The 24,162-nt window shown below is 40.3% G+C and overlaps 1 protein-coding gene across 5 annotated transcripts in view; it reads right to left on the bottom strand.

The window, feature by feature from the left end:
• RARB (retinoic acid receptor beta) overlaps positions 1-24,162 on the bottom strand; it is a 325,364-nt gene that overhangs the window by 186,521 nt on the left and 114,681 nt on the right. For all 5 annotated transcript variants that reach the window (XM_061464957.1, XM_061464961.1, XM_061464958.1 and 2 more), the window contains one exon: positions 10,832-11,334. In XM_061464957.1, the coding sequence (XP_061320941.1) occupies positions 10,832-11,009 (178 nt within the window). In that variant the 5' untranslated portion in view covers positions 11,010-11,334. The remainder of the gene's footprint in view (positions 1-10,831; positions 11,335-24,162) is intronic.

The raw sequence follows: 24,162 nt of genomic DNA, 5'->3' as shown, positions 1-24,162 counted from the left end.
AGGAAGAAACCTGCTAAGCCCCAAAATGTGCTTACTGCATCCAATGAGAAAGGAGAGGCATCAGCTCCAGAGAGCCCTGGCAGCAGCAGGACTTCAGGAGAGCTGCTTTAACAATTTTGTCTAGACCTTCTTTTTTTACTCCTGAAAAGGCAAAGTTTAAAGGGCACACATCTCTTATCTTCTCACTGCTTTCTTACTGGGACTAACTGCGGAGTCTTCTGGGCAGCCAAAGAAGTTTCATGGGCCGAAAACTGATAATAAAAAGGATTATCATGCAACATCTAGGAAGAAAAAACGCACGTATCTCACCCTGAGGTTTAGTGCTAATGCTCTTCTTCTGCATGCTTCATTATAGTTTTAAATTCTAGGTTGTCCAGGGTGTAATATTCTCAGCACTGTTAGAAACCCGCTGGCACACATGCAGAGTGCTTCACAATGGTGACACAGGTTTGGCAGAAACCCCATTTAAACTACCAGCATTAATGATTTTCCATATACTTGCACTAGTGATGGGCTGCCTCAGTTAGGCTTTACCTTGGTTATGGAATCCTCCAGCTTCAGCTTGGGCAAGCAAGTAAAAATTCTTTGCTTGTTGAAAAAAGTGAAATGGGAAGTAATTCTAATATAACACTCTGATAGTAGGTGAACTGAATAAAAATGAGCATTTTGTGGGACTTGTGCTGTATGTTTTAATTCACCTTCCCAAACAATTTACAGCAATGATTTGTATTTTTTACTGCACATAAATACACTTATCTGTTCTTAAAAAGCAAAGGTAATGCAATATGTTTTCATCAAGTTTGTGCGAGTAAGTACATATTAAAATGGCAAACATCCCTTCCAATAACATCCTGGCAGAGTTTGCATCTTCTGCAAGTAATAAAAGCCAAGGAGAGCAAACCATGCTCCAAGATGTTTGGCCCGCACCATGAGGCAACTGATGCATTCCAAATGCCTGTCAGGTCACTTTGCAAAACCAACCACTGCTAATCAGTAGTGAAATCTTTCTCTCCCTGACTTAACTATATTTCTGGTTTTGTTAAACAGAAGAAATTGCCAATTAGTTAGACTCTGCTGGACCAGGCAGCCAGGGGAAACACGGTCAATCTGACCAGTTCAGCTCAGAGTTAAGATGACACAGTTCAATTCAGATACTTAATTGATCACTGACTGTGACTGAGGTTTTACTGCTGGTCTTCACGTGAACCAGGTCCGTCTTCACAGGCTGCCTTGTTTCTAAACATTCAGCTTTTTGTTTTTTTTTAAGAAGCCCCAAACTTTGCATTTCAAGGATGCAAGCCCTTCTTTGCCTCCATCGCTTGGCCCAGGTCCTTTTCTCTTACCCGTTATACGCCTTCCTCCTCTTGATTCCAAGCTACTTGGAAAAGAGATCATATCTCCCTCTTTGTTTGGAAACTCTACAGCAGTTTGTATGTCGCAGCAGTATAATAAATAAAAAGCAATAAAAATGTTAGGAAAGCCCTTAGAAAAGTCCATGCTATTTTTACAATTACTCATGCTGTTGCTGTTTAAGGAACAATGCCAGGAAGATCTAGGACTAGAAGGGGACTTAGAACAATTTCTGTAAGAATAAACTATGGAAATGATGATGTTACCAACAGCAAAGTGTTTTGCAAGGTGTATGGCTTCTCCTGCTGCTTTTTTGAGTGCTTCTAACAGATGTTCAGTTTCAAGTGGTCTGCAGATACCAATAGGCTCATGGTTCTGCAGGAATCAGAGCAGCAGATGTGCCCTGCATTATGTTTTGCTATTCCCTTTATGAATTGATATGTCACCCTGTGGGTTTATAGCTAGTTAATTTCATAATGACATCACTATTTCTACACTTTCAATGATTCTCACAGGATTTAATTTCTCAAGTAACAAAACTCTTGATCCTGGAATTGTTATGAAAAGGCAGCACATAATAAAACAGATTTGTTTACATGATACAGTTCTATTTCCCATCACATGCCTTCAGCAATAGCTATTAGGTAATGCTGGTATGCAGGTGAATTCTTCCAAAGACTGCAGATTTACAGCATGGCCTCGTTTCAGGGCTCTAGACTTAACGTCTGTGCATCTCTCCACAGGATCATTACCCTCAAACAAGTATCACTCAAAGGCTGGAAGGAATGAGGGTAAGAAGGGAATAAGGATAGAAATAATGGGGATTTCCATTGGCTCTGCTGTAGCCCCTAGGTACTTGCCCTTGTCAGATGCTGTGCTCCATAGCAGTGTAACATTACTACTGGCATAGTACCCAAATAAAAATCACAATTCACAGGAAATTGCGCTGCATTTTCCACTGACGGTGACCTTACTGTAACAGGGCAATGCTCCAGCTTTTGGCTTGGACGCTTTTAATCTTACAAGGGAGCCAAGTTTTTTCTCCCTCAAATACGATTGCAGAGGTTGTTAGAGCCCAGAGGTTTTTGCAAGCCTCTGGTAACAGCAGCAGGATACCACCTTTCTCCTCTGGAGTATTCAATACTGTTAAATAATGTCTTTCATTTTGTTTTTAAATACAGAGAGGGAAGAGTAATGCTATCACAGCTATATTTAATGGATTTTTGGCATTTTTTTCATAATAACTAATTTTTAGGTATTTAAAAATTGAGTGGAAAAAACCATCACAGGTTGTAAAAGATTCTAGTTAGGTATAAATCCTTGAAACATACCTGAAAACATTTAACTTTGAGACGTAAGCAGTGAAAATTGCATTAAGTATGTATTTTCCCCCTATGATATCTCAGACATATTTTCACATAACTGCAAATATGAAAACACATCTTTAGTAAAAGCCCGGTTTTGAAAAGTGCATGCCTTAAATTTACAGAATGAACACTGATCACTCTCACATGCCCTTACTAATCCAGCTGAAATATCAAGGCTTGAAATTCTAAGAAGTAACTAGATAGTTTTTGCACTCATACAGATGTGGATGATCTCCAGTTGTGACCGCAGGCAGAGAGGCAGCCTCCACAGCCCTTGCAAGAGCTGTGTGCCCGTGATTCCATCTCTAGGAAGGTAAAAGGATGAGGAAAGTACTTCTTCATTTTTTTTCCATAACATTTATCTCCCTCACCCTCCTCTTTTTTTTTTTTTCTTGCAGTTCAGATTTCTTTTAAAAAGTGAGTATGAGCCCTACTGCAAGTCTCAGATTTAAAGATACCATGCTCAGGAAGCTAATGGTGAGGTTAAATCAAATTTGACTCACCTTGAGCACCAAAAAATAGCAAGACCAAGCTCCACCTGAGGGTTGACGCCTATTATTTGCATACACCAGCTGCCATCCATCTAAATTTAAGCTGTAAGCATGTTGTGTAACAGGTAGCACACCGAGCCCATGAAAATCTCACGACTACTCCAGAAGCACACTGCCATGAGAAATGGCACACTACAGGCCCACCAGACACACCTCTTGCACCCTGCTCTGGGCTCCCAAAAAATGCTCTTATAGCACCTTAACTCAGCATTTCTCCCCACAAAATTCCCACCAAAGCCAGGACTTTCAGCCCCTCTCCCAAACACCTTGAACTATGGGATGAAAGTCACACTCAAAATCTTTGCTCCTCTGGCATAACTTCACTGCTTATACTGGTGAAGCTCATTTGTGCAGGGAGCTGGACTTTCTTGAGGGCTTTTCCTGAGAAACAAGGACTGCCACAAACCTGCAGGTCTAAGCCGAAAGCATATTGTCCTGATCCAGCCTTCTCCAGCAGAAGCATGGCCATAGAGACTTCCAGTGCATCTCCATCCCTTCCTCTCCTTCAAAACCTGAACTTCCAGTGAAAACATACACTGCTGCCCATGCACTTCCCCCTACAGAGACTTGGAAGGAATGAGCACACACACATGGCCACAAGGATAAGGGGGCTTGAGCACCTCCCATACAAAAACAGGCTGAACGGCCCCAATTTTCTCAGCTGGAGAAGGCTGCATGGAGATCTCATAGCAGCCTTCCAGTATCTGAAGGAGACCTATAAGGATGCCAGAGATGGACTCATCACCAGGACCTGTAGTGATAGGAGAAGGGGTAATGGGTTCAAGCTTAAACAGGGGAGGTTCAGGTTAGATACAAGGAAGAAGTTCTTTACTGTGAGGGTGGTCAGGCTGCCCAAGGAAGTTGTGAATGTTCCATCCCTGGCGGTGTTTAAGGCCAGGCTGGACAGAGCCTTGAGTGACATGGTTTAGTGTGATGCGTTCCTGCCCATGGCAGGAGGTTGGAACTAGATGATCTTAAGGTCCTTTCCAACCCTAACCATTCTATAATTCTATGTTGGGCATGATGCTCAGTACACAACTTCAGGGTTCTCAGATACAGCAGTTGGGAGCTCAGCAGCTTAACCCAGATGAGACCCACTATATTTAGGGTATGACTACTTTCTAAAAATGCATCATCTGAACAAAACATCTCAGGGATGCAGGCTCTTGTTTTCAGAATATTTCTGACATTTACTGTGATATTTCCTCTGAGCACACATGATGTTTTGAAAGGAAAGGAGTTTTCTGTTGCTTAAAGACAGTCCTTCCTGTTTGTTAGTTTATTCCAAACCCAAGTTTGCATGTGAATAAAACTGTTGCTTTAGGTCTGATTTCAAACATGTGGTAAAAGAGAATCTCACAATTTTATGATATAGTTACTTTTGCAGAGGGTGAGTTTGCCCTGGGGAATTTTCTCCAACTAGATTTATCACAAGTTTTTTGAACCAGATAATTTTGTTTGATAGCACATCTGGCAGCATCATAAAACTTGACATTCCCAAGCTATTACATAGGAATTACTTTTGTAAATCATTTATGAATATTACTGGGTATGCCTATTCTGGGCAGTAAGAAAGGAAACAGAATGCTCAAGGACAAAGGAAGGGAAAAGGGATTCCCTGCCCTTTCAGGGCTCATCAGATAAGGTGGGTATATAAAATTTTAAATGGAAAATATGCTGTCATTGATACAGCTGAAAAGTCCACATAACACAGCTTGTTCCCCATATTCCCTAAACAGGCAAAAGGGGAAGATATTCTAGATGAGGAAAACCATAAACTGATCTCTCCTGAAGAAAATTTGTCCTATCCAAATCTTAAATAGGGCTTCCCAATTAAATGCTGTGTATTTCTAAAAGCACAGTATCCACAGAATAACAACACAAGAAGAGTGGAGGAGGAAAGTCTTAGCAGGGCCTCAAGTCTGAGGCAAAATAAAGAGCACATTTTAGCGAAAAAAAAGAGAAAAAATAAGAAGTATTTCCAAACGCCCCATGCCCAAGGTGACACCACCATGACACCATGACTGAATGGAAACTCTCCACATAATTAAAATAACATGATTAAGTTGTCTTAAAACTGTAGCTCCTACACACAGCCCTTCAGATGGAAAACCGGTAACATGAAAGCTTCTGTTCACTTTTAATACCGTGAACTACCACACAACTAATAATTCCAGGAGATTGCACCTACTGGTTCAACTGGTGATTGGAAACACATCAGACATTGAGAAAATTTTGGATGCTGCTACTATGCCAACCCCAAGGTCTGGCATTATACTCCTTTTGAATAGTATACCATGTGTTTCATTTGCAATGGATAATCGACACCATTGGGCTGAGGGATGACAGAGAGGTCATCCAGTAGCACCTGGAGGTGAGGAACTGGCACCAGCCTTTTGCTCTTCACCCCTGATGTCCCCAACACTGGGAGCTACTGATATTTTTGTTGGGCCAGAACAAAGGAAAACCTCATTTGCAATACTCTGCAGAAACATATTTCCACCCTTAGGTAAGAAAGCATTTGGTTGGGGAGTTTCCTTGCTTCGGGGCCCATAAAAAGGGAAGAAGCAATTCTCTGGCAGCTCCTATAAGGCTTCCAAACACCAGGCTACTTCAGACTACAGCAGGTCCACGAGGGACGCACAGAGCCATTACGAAGCATGTGCCAGAATTACGCCATGCACAACCCCTGCCCAGAATAGACCATTTCTAAATTCGGCTTCCTCCCAGGAAGCACATTCCTCTCTATACACACCCAGAACTGACTTCTTGCAGATCAGTGCAGTGCCTGCTAAAATCCAAAGTGAACTGCGTCCACAGAGTGCCGAGGGTTCATCTCGACAGGGCAGAGCTATGGCAAGAGCCACCAGCCTTGCTGAGTCAAGAGGCAGTCCTGTTCCTTTAGAAAGTGGCACAACTGAAAAAGGAAGCTTTAACATGAAAAAAGTTTAAGTTTTTACTAGTTTCAGATTAACTACAATGACAATGTAACATAGTTTTATTAACTGAAGCATGGATGCTTTTGAGCTGCACAAATAGTCCAAAAAGGAAAAAAAAACCACAAAGCAAACAAATGGAAGAACTGAAAAGAAATGTTGGTTTCCAAGGTCATGAGTGACATCTGCAGGGTATCATCTGGACATTGCTCCTCAGACTTGCCAGCATGAGGTAACACTGGCTGTAGCTAAGAAATGTGATATTGATATTTCTGTTTCTCCCTCTCTTTCTGAATGCAAACACATGTTCTGTCTTTTCAACAAAGATGTGCAACACATGCACTGAATAGGTACACCGGTACTCTTAAAAGCCATCTGTTAATTGCAGATGCATGTAAATGACTATGCAGCAAACCTTCCTAGGGACACAGAACAGGGGAAAAAATAAAGAAGAGGCAGACCGACACACTAAAATTAGAAGGCATGAAAAAGCTCAACAACATAATCAAGCAATGCTGATTAATATATTATATCCCTAATACAACTCTTATAATATTATTTTAGACAATTCCAAAGTGCCAAGGAGTGCTGAGGTTTTTTCTTTTAGTCCATTACAGACAGCACTTCCCTCAGTAACTATGCCAAAGGAAGAAAATCCATCATGTATTAGCCATACTCCAACCTCCAACAGAAATATTCCCCATTTTGTGAAGTAAAAAAAAAAAGAGATGTGGGAGTCCTTGACCTTCCAAGTAATTAAGGGAAACAGAGACATTCCTGTTTTTATTAGAGACACACAAAACTATTTGAAAATAATTTGAATAGCTGGAGAATTAGTGTATTTGCCTGTTCATGAGTAGTGCACATAGTTTAGAGTTCTCTTGGGGGCAACACATCGTAATGAATATCTGCTATTCATATTTAATGCAATCTGCCAAAGAGTGCTTTTGGGAGGGCTTTCTGTGTCAATATAATGATTAACAACAGAACTGGAAAAGTAAATGAATTCCTGCAATGGGTGGAGCTGGCAAAAATATCTTGCAGTACTACACCAGTAACACTAGATTTAACTGTACTCTTTTAATGATACCAGTGGAAAATCCATTTTCCAGGGAATGAAAAAAGAAAAAAAGGCAAGCAGTCTTTAGTTGGGGTTGAAGTGGTAAATAACCAGCAGTAATGGAAGGAAAAACAATTCCAGGAGAAAGCAACCCCTAAAAGAACCACCTGAGCATGTCTGAAAAGCCTGAGATGCAACCCTGACTACTAAATATAATTAGTATTTACATAGCACAAGCCAGAAGTAATGTCGCAGTTAGTTTTACCTCTTCCAGTTCCTCATATGATATTACTTTTCACACATTTCTCATGAGATTTACGTAAAACAGAATGCAAAGTCTTTTATTCTTTACAATGCACTTTTAAAATACCTCAGACAGAAAAGTATGGAAAAGCTTGGCTAAAATACAATGAATTACCTTAGTATGGATTTTTCTCCTTGCCAACCCAACAGCCTAATAACACATTCAATTTTTTTTTTTTAACTACCTAGATGAAGCAATCTCACTAAGTTTATATAAATTCCAGGACATTCTTGCATCAAGCTCACTGGTCTCCCCTGCCCCCTTACCAAGCTACTACTCCTCCTCCCTCTCAACAAATAAAGGCAGAATATTGATGACCAAAATGGTCCTTGGCCAAGGACCTAAGGACCAAAATGTGGCAGGGGGCTAAAGTTACAATATGGGGTGCTTCCATTGAATGCATGGACTACACACATCGCCCCATTCAAGCAGGATGACTGACGCAGGATACTCAATCAAAGCGTCCCCATGCTGAGATTTGCTTATGAAACTGCAACATCACTGTGAGGCTTTTGGTTTCATCAGCCATAACATAAAGACAATAATTTCCTCATCAGGTTTTATCTCAGTGGATATACTACAACGATCTGCATGGCTTTTACAGACCTTCTTCTGTAGAGAAGCACCACCTTCTTCAGGTAGTGCTTCACTTTGTTAAGGGTTTTTGTAGTTTGTTTTTCTGAAGACTTATTTTTATAATTAGTCTTTTTCTAGAAATTAAGAGTTGCAGTTACATCCACAACAGATGCTTTATAAAGAAGATAAATTCTTCTTAAGCTAGTATTCTCACACTGTGACAAGCTGCCTTACTGGTCTCTGGCAACAGCACTACCAGTGTTATATCTCATGATGGCAAGATGGTTCCCTTCTTACAGGACTGATGAAGAGTAACACCACCCAGATACTGAAATTTTCTGTGTGTGCCTGCATGAGTGCTACTCGCCTGAACCCAAGATGCTTTTACTTTAATAAAATGTCATGTAGCAGTATCTACCCATATTTATTTATTCCTCCCTCAAATATTTCACTAAAATTTTGTGATTTTCCTGTTGGAAATATGTCAGGCTCTGCAGGACTTTTGTTAGCATTCATTTCCCTATAGCTGCTCCTAGTCCAACAGACAGCCAGACCCTGTTGGTCTGGGACATGATGGCACACCACCCAAAAAGCATGGGAAAGGCTCTCATTTTACTTTCCCTTATTATTTCTAAATGAGATAAACAGTAACCTCTTGAAAATTAGTGAAGATCGTTCCAGGAGTGAAGGTGTCTGCTCTGTGCTGCATGGGGTAATGCACTGGTAGGTAAATCAACTGGACTTTATAAAAGTAATGATCTTCTTGACCGTTGCCTCATTTGGTGCTAATGCATAGTTCATGTATGTGTAAAAGTGATATTTTTAGCACTGTGACCAGTATTTTGAACTATGTATCTCAGTACAATACAGAAGCCAAGTCACAGGTCATGGAGGCAACACCGTTATTACCATCTATGAAACTAAATCACTCCACCCTGAAACGCTTACTGAAAACTCAGTAACAAAATTCAAACATCTAAAATACTGTTATCTGTTTAATGGGACTGGAGACATGTACCCCAACTGTAGATTAAGATAACTTAATGCATCTTGATATAAGGTTTATCTGGCATGATGGGAAATTTAAAACCAATACAGTACAAAACAGACCAGGACAATAATATGAAAGCTTTGAACAAAAGCTGTTGAACTACATTGTTTAAAAAAAAAAAAAAAAAAAAGACACCTTCACAGCATTCCTGTTTAGTAAAATCATTTCTATTGGATTTTGTATGAATGGAAAGCACCTGGAAGATAAAGAGTAGAATAGCTTCAAGCACGTAGAGAGCAGTGGTTTGGCCAAACCTTAATTTCTTCAGGTCTTTGCAAGCAAGATCTATATTCTTCCACCACCCAGTAGAAGTTCTAACCTTAACAGAGGCCATCAACCACTTCACTGTAAAGCAAACAAATTAAAAAAAATAACAAATAAAAAAATCCCCAGTGAAGAACAAAAACCTGAAAAAGAACCCAAAGCTCAACGCACTTGCTTCCAAGAACTTGTCGCTACAACTTCAGCGATATTAACCTCACTCTCCAGAATCAGAAGTCTACAGGTGTTGAAACAAGGCAGACTGTTGCCACCAAAGGTGAGAAAAGAGTAGCACAAACCAGAGGAGTCATTCTGCAGGGGACTGTGTCTGAGAAGAAATTTTAATTCAAGTCACCCTCTTCCTTATCTTGCCAATTTTGGCTGGTATTTTCAAACACTATTGCCTTGGTCTATACTACACAGCTACCAGGTTTTCATGCTTAGTCAAGGTGAGCCAGTGCTGCAAAGCATCTCAACAAAAATACTGCCATGAAAATGCTGGGACCAGGGCAAAAACATGCAAAGATTCAGAAGTAGCCACTTATTTTTCATATTGACAGAAATTCATACTTACGACTAATTTTTGAAAGACTGAACACTGATTGGTTCAGTAATCATTAATAACGCATCTGCAACACACTCAATTTCACAGGAACAAATCATGGAAAAGAAAAATTCTGCACATGCAATCATATTCATTTGGTATTTATCAATGTACGCCTCAGAAAAGGTTCCCAAAACTAATAACACTTTCTTCCACAGGTGACTGTTCCTCCAATACTGGGGGATAAATTCAATACAGTATTCTGACAAATAACCAGAATAATAACGTCATGCCCACTATATAAACTGGGGGAAGTTGGCTGGGAGCTCAACCATAGACTCAAAGGCTCATTCTACAGCCATAGGCAGCTCACAGCTACTAGCTGTCCATTGGGTTGGCCTTCACAAGCTGCCCAGAAAGAAAGTAGTCACCTACAGAGAACAAAAGCAGTATTAATTACTGCACAACTTGAGATTTCTGTACTGAGGAAACATTGCTGTTCATAAATACACATGTTCATGAATACAGCTAATACACAATGTCAGATTCTGCAGCTAACATGATAATACAGGATATGCCAAAATCCATAGCAGGTTTTATCATCCCTAGTTTCCACAGCTTTGGTGTGTCATATAGTTGCATGTTTATTTGTGTGAAAACAAGATTAAGTGAAAATGGTATTATTTCAAAACAAATGCATGTTCTTTGCCCAAGTAAAAAACACCACAGATGAGCAACTGCAATTACTCTTATAATAATTTTGGAATGAAAATCACCAGTCTTTGTTAGCGGAAAACCAGTCAATAAGAGCTATTAATACCAAGCACTCACTTGCAGGTGATGGGGTGCTGCATCCACTAGTTGGTGGGTGAGTCTGGAGTCCATGGAGGGAAGGGAGTGACAGTCCACCAATGACTGGAGGAAAAAGTAATGGATATGGTGCTGCTGGATAGTGAGTCATATGTCCATTCACTGCTGGTACTGGACATGTGCGGCTACTGGTTGTCATGTTAACACCTCACAGTGTATAAATATTATGTTGCATCACTCCAGGCCAGCAAACAGATATCTCAACTTGTGAATGAAGAGGGCTGTCAAGCCTGCAGGTAGGGCTTGAGCTAGATGGTGTGACAATGAAAAGGTAGCTCACTAGATCAGATCCGTCCTATATTTGATTGCTGTTTCCTACTCTTCTTTTTTTCAGGACATTCTTGTTCTGCAAACCGTGGACAGAAAAAGTCTTCTTACTCTTGGTATCAAGGCAGAGTTCAGTTGCTTACACAAATGTTTCTCTGGGAGGGCAGCTGCTCTCTACAGATGCATACTGATACAGCCTGTGGAAAGAACAATATATTGATTATAATATACATATTTTTAGTATATACAAATAGAAAATTCTTTTATCCCTTTGCTACTTTTGTTGAGTGATCACTTATTTATCAGTGCCCTACAAGATCAGCTTGATCGTTACCTGGGGGTAACATTCTCACTCTACTTGAAGCTGACAGCAGAACAGCCATTAACTAGATTTCCCTGCCTGATGTGTTACACCAAAAGCAATCTCTGGTCAAACGCAATCTTGTTTTGGAAACAACCAGTTTTATAACAGATACATTAATAACCATCTGAAATACTGATATGGTACGGCTTCCATGTACACAAAAACTTTCAGCTTCCCCATAGAAGGTACAGAATGAATGACACTGAGGCAGCTTTCTGCTTACTTCAATATCAAGTGCCTGAGGGTGACTTTGTACTCAGCTGTTAACACACTAATTGGTTTACCAGTGATTGCTCCTACAAAGGACAGTTAGTTAATCTCATTATTACTTAAGAAATATTCTCCTTTTTTTTTTCTCTCTGTGTGTGTACATGTGAACTGCCTCTATCACCAAATAAACAAGCACCCATTATTTCATGAGCTGGGTGAGTGACATGATAGGCAGGCAATACACTGCTCCTGTGCTCTGCTAGGGAATTCACTCACTCTCCTGACCACCATCTTCAGAGTCATCTAGAGCTACAGTGTTTTACCCAAATGGCTGTCACCTACCAAGGGGTCCCCATTTTCTCAGTCTGTGTACCAAAAGCCTCAGGCTGAGAACAGGGCACTTCCTGGGCAGCCTAAAGCCTTTGTTTCATGATACAACGTGCTACATCCTTGCATATGCTACCGTCAGCAATCAGCGTCAACATCCACCCCTATACAGCATTTTTATTCCTAATTCTTTGAAATTACAGCCTGAAAGCAAAGGCAAGATTTTTGGGTAGGAAAATAAAGGCAGTGGTGAAAGGACTTGTCAAGGTCACAAAGCAAAATTGATGCGAGAGGAGGGGAACTGTGACAACGCAGCGTTGACTATTACTACTCTGACTCAGTCTACTAGTTGTCGGTACGAATTCAAATGAGCAAGGAAAAAAAAGTCAACCCGGCTGAATGCATATGTTTGCCTGTCAGAGAGCAGTGGAGTGTTTCTGCTCTGTGCGGAATACCAGCAAAGGTTACCAGCTGTGCATGTTTTCAGACAGCAATTTCTGCTGAGTGCAGCCTGCTCGGGGATAACAGAAATGTAGCTTGTAAGTATTTGATAACTGTATAAATTATGCACAAAATACCTTTAATGCAATGGAGACAAACATATGCAGAGATGAGACTGTAACAAGGGTACAGTGAGCTAACACACAGCTGCTATGTATGCTGAGCATGAGGACCACGTGCTTGGAGACCAGTGAAACCAGGCAGACCTTTTGAGGAAGCCTCAACATCCAAAACATACTGACTCATTAACAACACAGAATGAGATGAACCATCACAGGTGACTGTTTTACCTAGCTAAAGCTTTACGATGCTTAAGAGACAAGTATCAAAGGAATACATAAAGAATTAATGTTTTCTAAGGCAATTCCAACAAAACTGGCAAAAACACCACACTTCAAAATGTTAGGGGGAGGGGGAGAAGGGGGTGGAAAAGGGAAGGAGGGAGGGGAGGGATGATGAAAAGCAGTCCCAAATATCTATGCATAAAATTAACCACAGAACAAGGTCCCCTATTTTTAAATGATATTGGGCTTTGGAAACAAAGTTCCTCTTCTAAAAGTAATACCTTAAATTATACATCTGTTAGCCAGGAGGAATGGAGAGCTCATCATAAATCATAAAAATTCCCAGAACCACAATGTCAGATATACTTGTATATTTAAGTATCCAGAAAAGAACCAACTCTTCCAGGAAAGAGAGGAGAAAAGGGCACTTGGGGAAACTCTTTGGTCCTTTCCTCACCACTGGATGAACATGCTCTGTGATGTACCCAGTGATGACAAAATGCATCAGTATTAAGGCTCCTCAGTATGCACCTCCATATGACATACCTAACAGTGCCAAAACTAGATTATAATCCCACAGTTCTGCATGCTTATAACTTTGTGAGGTGTAATTATATACTGAAATTACTACCAGAAAGCAAGTTTCCCTATCTTACTCAAAATCGCCCTCCTTTCACCCCTCATGGCAGGAAATTTCCTGCCGATAGCTGTGTTGGAGACAAGCCATCAGAACTTGGTGTCCCCAAATTTCTCCAGAGCTTTTCTCTCTAAATAAAGGCAGAGAGGGAAGACAGTGTAAGAGATATGATACATTAACCATGTATTGTTTGCCTCCAAGTAGTGTCTCTAAGGAGCAGCAGGGTGTTATCAGTGTTCAAGCGGCTGAACATCAATACCATGGTCGAGAAGAGAATCACAAGCACCTACATTCCAGCAACTCCAGCTTCTCGTAAAGAAGCAAAAGCTATGTGTGTTCTGTGGTTACCAAGGGACTTCAAGTCACCAGCTCTGCCAACAGAGATTACAGAAGCACCACTGCCCAGCAGAGGCCATCACAAAGTAGAAACTGCTGCAGTATGGGAAACCCAAATATCAGTTGTCCCCATTCATGCTAGTTCCATGGCACTAAAGGCAACTCGGAGTTCATGCCCCTCTACTCACTGATAAACATCAGCACTGGACATCAGCCACAGATGTTTTCACGTGGGAACCATCTGCATCTCTTTTGCTCAAGTAAACCTGCACCACACTGTGCAAGCACTGTAAGAGACTGTAAGAGTCACTGTAAGAGGTGCCAGCTATGAGGAGGCTTTCCTTTATTGTCACTTGGTATGGCAAGTGCCCTGCAATCCTCTCTGGACTGTGACTTGCCAGAAGCAAGCCTCATCCTTTCCATGCCATGTGGACCTTGAACATACTCTTCGCTGTCCTACATCTGTATTCCCTTGAGGAGGGAGCTAACAAGGTGACCCTAAACAGGACAGGAAGAGCCAGCTGATGAACAGCTCCAGAAGGAGCAAGCCAAACTAGCCACAGTCACCCTAAAGGTAGTTGAATGCCCATTCATGTGAGACAGCAACACTGATTTCTGCCTTGTGAATACAAGACAAAATTTTCACAAATTTGCTGTCACTGAAGCACTTCAGAAGATCTACTTAGTATAAGATGAAAATCCTCATCCGTTAGACTTGTCCTTAGAGACTGTTCACGAGTACAAGGCCCTTCGTATTAACAGCATGGAAAAGGATCATGCAGAAAAGTTTCTTTGAAGACTCACCAAGAGATGATCACACCGCACTACACTGCATTGAACAGTAGCCAGTGACTCTTCTTTGACAGAACATATGCCTCCTTTTTGTTTTTTTACAGGCTTTTTATAGACTTGACTTCAGTGATAAAGCAGATGGCCACAGGGGAAGGAGACTACAGTAGCTCTAGCACAGAGCAGACAGAATATTTATCAGTTGCAGCTAATGCAGCAGGTGTACCTGTCTTTTCCACATTTTTTCTAGGTGTTTGTGTAGCTGAGCAAAAGCTTAAACCCACAAATTTTCACATACAAGCTCCAAATTTTGCTGGATAAACAGTGACCCAGCTTTTCTTACTGTCTCAAATTCCCATGCATTTTGCACAGGCTTTACTATAGAAAACAGCTTTGCTTTCCACAAATCTGTCAGTTCTCCTAGAGTGTATTAAACAAAATAATTCTCATTCATTATAATGTTATTTAGCTTACATTTGGTAACAATTGTTTTTATTATTGGAACATAATCCATCCATTGGAATTCTGCATAAGATTTTATTGGAATTCATAAAATCCCTTTGCTGTTACAGGTGACTTTGATGCACATCAACAGCTGGATAGGCAAGAAGCCAAGCCAGGAGGCTTGTCCCATAGTTCTGTGCCAGCAGGAAGGTTATGCTCTGTCCTCCCTTCTGCCAACATCACCTCAACTGCACATTCCTCTTCCTCCCATCTCACTGTCCATAGCAGAGAATTAAGCTGTCAGTGTTACAAGTAAAGCAGGATTTTTGCCTTCTTTTTCTTCTCTTTCTTCTGAAAAGGCCCATAGGGAGCTCTGATCTACCTGTGACAATGCTTGAAATTCAGCAGTTTTAAGATATCCACAACTGTGGCACCCAGCAAACTTTAAAGGCAAAACCGCTATCCCTTCACCCTTCTACCATATTGAGCCACTCCTGCCCTTCGTCTACAACTGGGGAGTGAAACCACAAACACAGGAGATGCATGCTGACATGAGACTGTGCTCTGCATAGCGCTGGGCTCTGGGGAATTTGATGCTCAAAGCCCAGCAGACTGCTGCACAGTTGTCCCCAGTTTCCAGGCTCAGAGAGGAAGACTTTTCTAAGTTCATTTCCCATTTTCTTACCGCTGCTAAAAATCCCCCACTGTTAAATCTTCGGCTAAATCCTAAAACAGGAATCTGCGAGCACAGCCTGGGCAGTAAGATGAGAGAGGCAAGTTGCTCCTCTCCCAGCAACAAAACCAATTCTAGAGGAATTTTACATGCAAAAACTTCTCAACAATATATTATATCTTTTCCCAAAGGACAGAGTTGATGGAGTCCTTATTTATTAGATAGCTTTGAGACATATACTGCTGTTTTCAAAACACATCAGGACCTAATAGTTTCAAGAACCCTTACTGTATTTAATGTACAGTTTGTATTGAAATCCCTGATTATGCACATGCTTTCTATTATGCTAGCTGATGGTGTTGCATCGAGTAGTACTGAATAATTCAGCAGATTTAGCACGACTCAAGTGTAAATCAGATACAGTAACATGATAACCTTGCTGCCTTTAAACTCTTAAAAAAACTTGGAAACTTTATTTCATAAAGGGGCGTACTCCGTTTTCCTCCAGTCCTCATTGACTGTGAGATGCTGCATTTTTGTTTTCTTGGCTATCCAACTAAATTTAATTAAACAATAAACTGGTTACTGTGGCAAAAAAAAAAAACAAAACTAATAATAAACCCCCCAGCTTTTGGAGTGTTATGTTTCCTTTATTAGCATAGTGATGTGAAACTAAACAGAAAAAGCAATCTAATAACAAATGTTCCTTTGAGAAGGGCTCCGGGAGCAAAAGGACATCCACTTATTGTTCAGCCCATCCCATTGGTCCATATACGGCAATAAAGGTACAATAGAAGGAAACAGGAAACAGACTGGCACATCTGCATTATCTTATTAGAGGCTAATGGATATCCGAGAAGAACATGCATCTGATGCTGAATAGTCTGTACCAATCTCCGAAGCAATTACTCTTAATTAGTGGATTCTGTTTATAGATGGAACTTAGTGTACCCTTCTGTATCAAAGAGATGCAGGCATCTGGAGAAAGATACGGTTTCTTAAAGGGAAAGCACTATAGCACAATATGAGGGTTGGGCTGGAGGGGGGGCTGGCAAAGAAAAGCTTTCTGAAGCATAACATATTCTACTGTATTATTAATCAAAAGAGCATCCTGGTTTAAAAAGAAAGCAAGAGGAAAAAAAAATAAAAAGACCATACTGCTAATCTCAAACTCTGAAAGTAAACATAGAAAGCTAATACTTGCATATGAATTATATGACAAAAACCACTTTGATGATAAGCAAATAAACAACCGAGCCTGAAATTTTCAACTGCTGGCCAAAAAGCTTAAAATAGCAGCTTAAGTCAGGAGAACAACATCTGCATTTTGTATCTGCCAAGTCTGCGGCCAAAAAAAGTAAACCACTCTATATGACCAGATGCATGAATAAAAAAAGAAAACGCGTGGAAGAGAACTTCAAAGTCAGTTTATTGAAAAGCAGATCTGCAGCCGTTACATCCCGTAACCACAACTGTCATAGATTTTCAACTATAGGTGCAAGACTTACGGGAGAAAGTAAGATAAATTGTTGTAACAGAATTAAGACACTCTTACCACACTGCTTTTCTACATCTTGGTATGCAAGATAGCTGTCTACTGGCTGACTGTGAATTCCTTTTTGTCATAAAGCTGACACTTGCAAAATGGGTTTATGTTTTATTTGGGTGTTTTTTCCCGAGATTGTTAAAAGACAATTAACGTAATTAATGCAATTGTTGTTTATTTGAAAATCCAACTGGGAAGTAGGGAAGTATGAAAACAGGGAGGGAGGAAGCTTCTTTTTCCCTAAGCAGCTATACTTTGTATTGCCTGCACTGCAAGCACACACTGATATAGGCCTGGAAAAAAGAAATCTAAATCTGAAAGGAGAAAAGGAAAAAAGCGGGGTGGTGGTGGTGTGGGTTGTGTGTGTGGAAAAAGTGAGACACAATGACACCCATTTATTTACACACCATACAACAGTACCCTGCTGTGCCAGCTATTGATTTCAGTGGAACTGAGAGTCCATGTTGGAGAGTAGCAGCTGCGAGTACATAGCCTGAATCCTCATATGGGAACAACAATAAGCAGAAGGACCTATTTCAGCCAACCTTCAAGCATAACATAACATTAAAAACACATAGAGCTTACATTTCAAAACCTGAAATGTGCTACAGTTACTTGTTCTACAAAGGTTTTAGGGGAGTTATCAATATATTTGTGCTAGCACAATGCTAACGTAATGAACAGACATGAAGGACTGAAAAGCCATGCTTCACATGGCTGTTATTCTAGGGAGATGTTAATTCTGTTCTTTATGAACTACATTTAAGATCCTCCCACTGCATCAGGAAATTTTTCATTCTCTCCTGTTATTTGCCATTTTATGAGGGTGGGGTTTTCGGAGGGAGGATGGTTTTTTTTTTGATTTTCTCCTCTTTTTTTTTACAGCTATCTGCATTCCATGTTTCTTTCATTACTCAGCAGTTGCCAAAACTATACTGAGAAGCAAAGATAAATGGTTAGGTCAGGTGATGGGGTTAACAATTTACTGTGTGTACTGCTCCAAGAGCCAGATATAGTAGAATTGGCTCATGTTTATGTACAGGATGAGAAGTTGATTTCCTGTGCAGCATCCTTCAATCACCTCTATAAGGGACTCTTGCAGTTTTCTGCAGAGAATTCAAGGGGCTTTGAATACATTTTGTGCTCGTATATAGGATACTCTGCTTGGTAACTAAATGCATTCATTATTCTGCCACATTCAAAAATCCCAGTGGACTATCGAGAAGTTCTCTTTCATTTAAGGAAACCAAAAGGAGGGTAATGGAGCTTTCAGCTCCTTGAGTTTAAACAAACTTTTAAACTGGTTTCCCTCCTCGACTTTAAAAGCTGTATCTTAATACTTAAAACTGCTCTCAGTGGAATCAAGTTTTCTGTTCTTGCATTGTCATCTGTACCTTATTAATGTTTCTAAGGATGTAAACCATTAACTTCATATTCAGAATATCCCAAATGAGAGACTACCCCAAGAGCTACAGAGGCTGAGGAGATCAGAGATCCTCCGGACCAAATTTGCAGGTTTGGCAGGGTTTTTTATGAGTTTGGTTTTGTTTGCTGTTTTTCTGTTTTTTTCAGACCAAACCCATTTCCCTGTTTCTGCCCATCCCCAAACTAAAAGGGGAAAATACATCACTCAATTCATCTCACTATTCAGATGATCAACAATCTAAGCAGCATAGTGTAGCCAGCAAAACCAGCTCTTAAAAGCAGGCTGGTCACTTAAGTCACATATAATCAGAAATTCCAATACAAAGCTTTTCCCACCCAAGGTGCTATGCCTACTGCTTTAGTTTTGTTCTCTAACTATATCTTTTTCAGGGGGTTTTCTTTGCTCCTGCACAGTTTCTCCTCATAACTCAGAAAAACTAGATTGGACTTTGTGACCAGATAGTCCTTTACAATCCTGTGTGTCTAACATGATTGTTTTGATCCTACCTGCAATATGGCTGTCAATGAAGAGGAAAAATTATCACTGATGGGACTAAGAAACCTATCCCTTGGGGGCCCCTCTCATCATCCAGCCATGGCAGAGAAAAGCACCAGAGATAACAAAGGTGAGCCACAACCAGAATCAACAAGCTTCTAAGATTTGTGAAGATTCACACAGGCCAAGAGTTAGCACCTAAAATTGATAGCATACTCAACTATCTATAAAGGAAAGGTAGCATCCCTGTTCTCTAAATCAAATTCAGAATGGGACACGTTCCCAGTCCAGGAAAAAGATCTTCCATTAAAGGTCTTTCCCCTGACTAGCAATTAATTGGACTTTAGCTACAAGGCACCTCAATATAGCATCACACTGACTGCCAGTCAAAGCAAGATTTTCTGAGAAGGGTTCTTGGAAAGAGACGGGAGGCCTGGGTAAGAAAGGAAAACCACACCGTGCTGCAGATGGTTACAAGTATGCCAATCTCTTCCCAAGTGGCATTACAACTAGGAGGATGTAGGGGATCTGAAGACTCCCAAGCATGCTCTCAGAATGCTCATCCTTCACGTTCTAGCTGATGGGAAACGTGTCATGGTGACCAATAGCAAATACAGCACTTACCACCACTGCAACTGCTAAAAGGGCCTTACACTGACTGTTTATAACCTTTAAGAGGCCTCTGAGATCAGTAAGAGGGGTCAAGTGATGTTATTGTTTTGGTGACAGATGGAAGATCCCTAGTAAATGATGGTGGCCTGGGAATCATTAAAAGAATGGAGTACTTCATCTGCTCAGAAGCTGAAGAGGGAAGCAGTTTTGGAGGGCAGCTCCTTGACAGACAAGTACATCTCTTTGGGAGACCAACACTATGGTCACAATGAGCACTGCAGGTGAACGACTGAAACAGAATGACAAGATACTTCATTAAAGGAGTGCAAAGACATGCGAGAATCATGGTAACTATTACTTGTGACAATAAGTGAGTGGGCGCTGGTCTTAAAACCCCAACCAGAGAAGCCAGCAGTCAGGACAGAGGCTCATCAAATGCTCTACCAGTAGCAGGTAGGGAAGGATCAGTCAATTTAAACTTGAAACATCTGCTGTTAGCAAGGCAAGAGATGACTGTTCCAGTACAGAGGCAAGTCCTCTCTGTCTGCTCAGCCTTAAAGGTATCTTCCTGAGAAGTCTTGGTCTTAGCAGAACCATCACAATAAAGCAAAGCAGCACACCATCTCTCTCTTTCTCTCCAAGGTCAGTTTGGTAGTCTTCCTCTGCATGAACCTATACAGGATATCTTTCACGGTACAAAGCATAGAACCTGTTAGTCAAATTTAGCAAACCTAGATGTTTAGCCACAACTTCAAATCATGGCATTAGACTTGCCTCCATCACCAATTTAAGGAAGAAAAAGTTTTAGAGCTTCAATTTCTGGGCAATTTCAGCTTTCAATACCTGGGCAACTAGTAAATAGATCTTTTTGTGCCTCACTACGGCATAGATGCACTGCCTGGGCATGCACTGAAGAAGGGTCAGTGATCATCACACATGATACAAAGAAATGAACAGTTACTGAGATAAACAAAGAAAAGAGTAAAACTCTGTTTAATTTGGAAAACATGTACTGCAGTGGATGGCTCTGCCTCAGTTCAGCACACTTCATATGCCACACAGAAGGTTCCCACAAGAATCTACTTTACTGCAAAGAAAAATTCTGCTATCTGCAGTAATCTAAACTCATTGTTAAGATGAGCGTGTGGATTCACTCAAAAGATGAATAATGTTTGTTCAGGAGTCTGTCTGAGAAACCTGAAAGAGGATTTTGTCAGGGATGTGCCTGAACTGTAAAATGATGACCTAGGCTTCTCAATATCCTGGACAGAATTAGGAGGCAATGACACTATGTTCAGGAGGCAGGTTCAATCTCTTAGCAGTCCAATTTTTTGCACTACAAGACTGGAAATTCTACTTCCTCAGAGCTACAGGAGTTTGTATCCTTGCTGCACCCCTTTGCCAATAGAGGAGGGTGATCCAAGTGGAACGGGATAAATAGGGTTCAAGCATTGGTTGCAAACTTTATTTCTGAATACTTGTCTGTTTGGACTAGAGGTGCATCTGTCACCTTAATATCACGGAGGTGTGGACACTGTGCTAACACAAAATAACTTAACACATAATTTATAATCTTTTGTTACATATGACAAGTCTAGTAGCATGTTTCCTGAAAGGTTCTGTAATTCCTCTGAGTTATTAGAGTCTTCAGTCCTACTTTACCCAGAAGATGACATTTCTGCTGTCTACTTCAGGCTCCTGAACCTTCATTTATTAAATATCACAAGTTCCAATATATTCCCAGTAAGACTCCCTAAGGGTCAGCAGAATATGCCAGAGGGCTGGTAGAGATTATGAACATTTATTTTAAAACCTCTGTTCTTTGTAGCTCCTTGTCACAGGAACAACAGGGGAGCAAAATTAGGAACAAGTGCAGCCATTAACTAGGAGGGGACAAAGCCATAGACTGGATTACAGAACAAAAGCAGCATTTTTATGTCAATAGTCAATATTTTGCTTAACAGGAAGCCAACAAAGAAACTGCAACATGCCAGTAATACGCTAAGATAACACTGCACATGTAAGCACCTCCAGAGTGCTTCTCTCAATCACCTGAAAATGTCACAAAACCTTATCAGTCAGGTTATATGGACAAGAGGTGCAATAATCAATCATGGTAGCCACAAAACCAACACATCTTTTTCCCATTTTAACATATTTGGAAGATCTGTTTCCCAGAATGATTCGGTTACAGGTGCTGGACAAATGGATTACATTGTCAGAAAGACCAAAGTGAACTACAATCTCTCATTTCACTTCCAAAAGAAACTTAAGAGGAGCCTAAGCACTGACAAAATTCAAGACTTATGTCATACATGCTAGTCAGCAAAGCAGGACTTCTGATGCAACACAGAAGTATTCTTGCAGTGCAAACCAGTGTGTGAATTAATTGCACAGCAATCATTCCCAACAGGCCCATTTCTGAAAGCATCTTTCCACTCATAAATGCAAAACAACTTTCCCACTTCTGTGGACAGAGAAACTAGCCTGAATTACTTCACATTTATTATGCAAAAAGTTGCTTGCATACTCTTTAAGATGGAGACAGGTTATACGCCATCATGTGGCATTTAGACCTGGCCAAACCTACATGCTTAAGCATTTTAGCCATAACCAGTTTAACCTGAACCCAGATCAAACACTCAGCAGGGCAGCATTTCACCTCTAAATGCACTGGGATCACTAAATCCTTCAGCTTCACTGGCAAGGTAATATATTAAAATTATTAATTTTGAAAGAAAAAGAGGATCTTAACTAGTAAGACTGAGCCATTCAAAATTCGCTTTTGACTTTTTTTAATGTAATAAGGCCAAAAAAAAACATTAAGGAGAACAGTCCAGTCAGAAATGGCCAAAAGGCGCATGATGGTTCAAGCACATCCCTCAGTGTTAGTCTCACTCCATTCTCTTCCCAGCTAGTGCTATCTGTGCCACCTGGGATGAAGACAGTTGTCCATTATATTCACAGGGTGTCAAAGGGTACTATATGCTAAAACAAATCAGAAGCAAGCAGAAAAAAAAAATCGATTTGTGTCCTCAAAATGATGTAAGAGAATGCAAAAGAGATGCCAGCCAATGGAAATAATCAAAATAAGTGAATTCTCTAAAGGCTGTCACTTTCCTTATACAAGCCATGGCTCTTGAAGATACCCTGCCCATACTGGATCCTAAGACAAAGGTTTCCATTTCCCAGTACGGAGTCCATCACTGCAAAGACTGTGAGATGGGGAGAACTGAGGTTACTCTGCACTGTGTACCTGAGTTTATGAGGATCAGGGGAAGGGAGCAGAACTGGCAGGAAAAACAGACATGTTGGGTACAGTCACCATTGATCAACTTGATGACTTAATTTGTGAAGACCCCTCTTTCATGAATGCAAAGCTTGTGTGTTACTGTAAGAGATTCACAATGACAATGGTCCCCAAAAACACACCCCAGCCTACTTAATTACAATTAAAAGTAACTCAGTTGTGTGGAAAACTAAGAAATTCAAGCATATATAAGAAGCAACACACCTGACGCATTGAAGAATATTCCAACAAAAAACAATGCAGAACTCTAATATAGCAGGAGATAGTAGATAGTCTGAAGAAGATTAAGAAAAAGCACCCTCTAGACTGCTCCTTTGTATTAATAGCTGTATTTACAACATGGAATAGGTCTCATATTCACTCAAACACTCTGACCGTGGTTTTGCCAGACAAAAACATGTGTTTGGATTTCCTTTTTATTAAAAATTAGGAGATATATTCCCAAAATTATAATGGGAGACTTTGTGTTAAAGAAAATCTTAGGATCTCTTTTACCATGTGTGAGTCAAGACACATCATGTGTTTGAGCAGTAATTATGGGCCTTAATATACAAAAAGAATCAGGTGTATTGTCTTTATTACAAGAGTATAAGGGTTTTGAAACAGAAAGAAGTATTTATTCTCTTGTACAAAGAGAATGCAAAAACACAGCCTTCCGTATGTCTGATCTAAGCATCAAAGACCAAACGGCCTAAAAGTAGAATACTACAAAAATTTGAGAAATGCTGTAGTGAGAACTTAAATTCCAGTCTAGCATTTGATTTAGTGATAATCCTCCAAAACCAGTTCTGCATCTGATAAACACAGGTTTAGAATCCAGTTGTTGACACATGGTAAGGAAATGAAACACATTCTCCCTATATGAAATTCACATTTCTCTGGGTGAAACAAAGCATGCTTGTATCTCGCGCCTCTAAGGCACCTTTTAAAGCAGTCAGGAGAATTGAAAGTCATCTACATGTAGCAATATTGTCTAAAGATTCAGATACTAAAAAGATCTGAATTAAATAGCCTGACTGTGACATCCACTCTTAAGCCTTTGAAAAATAAGGAAACCCAATTTAATTTTTA

The sequence above is a fragment of the Pezoporus flaviventris genome, unplaced genomic scaffold (genome assembly GCF_033815535.1).
Source record: "Pezoporus flaviventris isolate CSIRO_AGI_PZ_B2104156 unplaced genomic scaffold, CSIRO_AGI_Pfla_v1 ptg000037l, whole genome shotgun sequence".
In the NCBI taxonomy this organism is placed as follows: domain Eukaryota; kingdom Metazoa; phylum Chordata; class Aves; order Psittaciformes; family Psittacidae; genus Pezoporus; species Pezoporus flaviventris.
The sequence above is the reverse complement of the archived record's forward strand: the minus strand, read 5'-3'. Positions and strand labels throughout refer to the sequence as shown.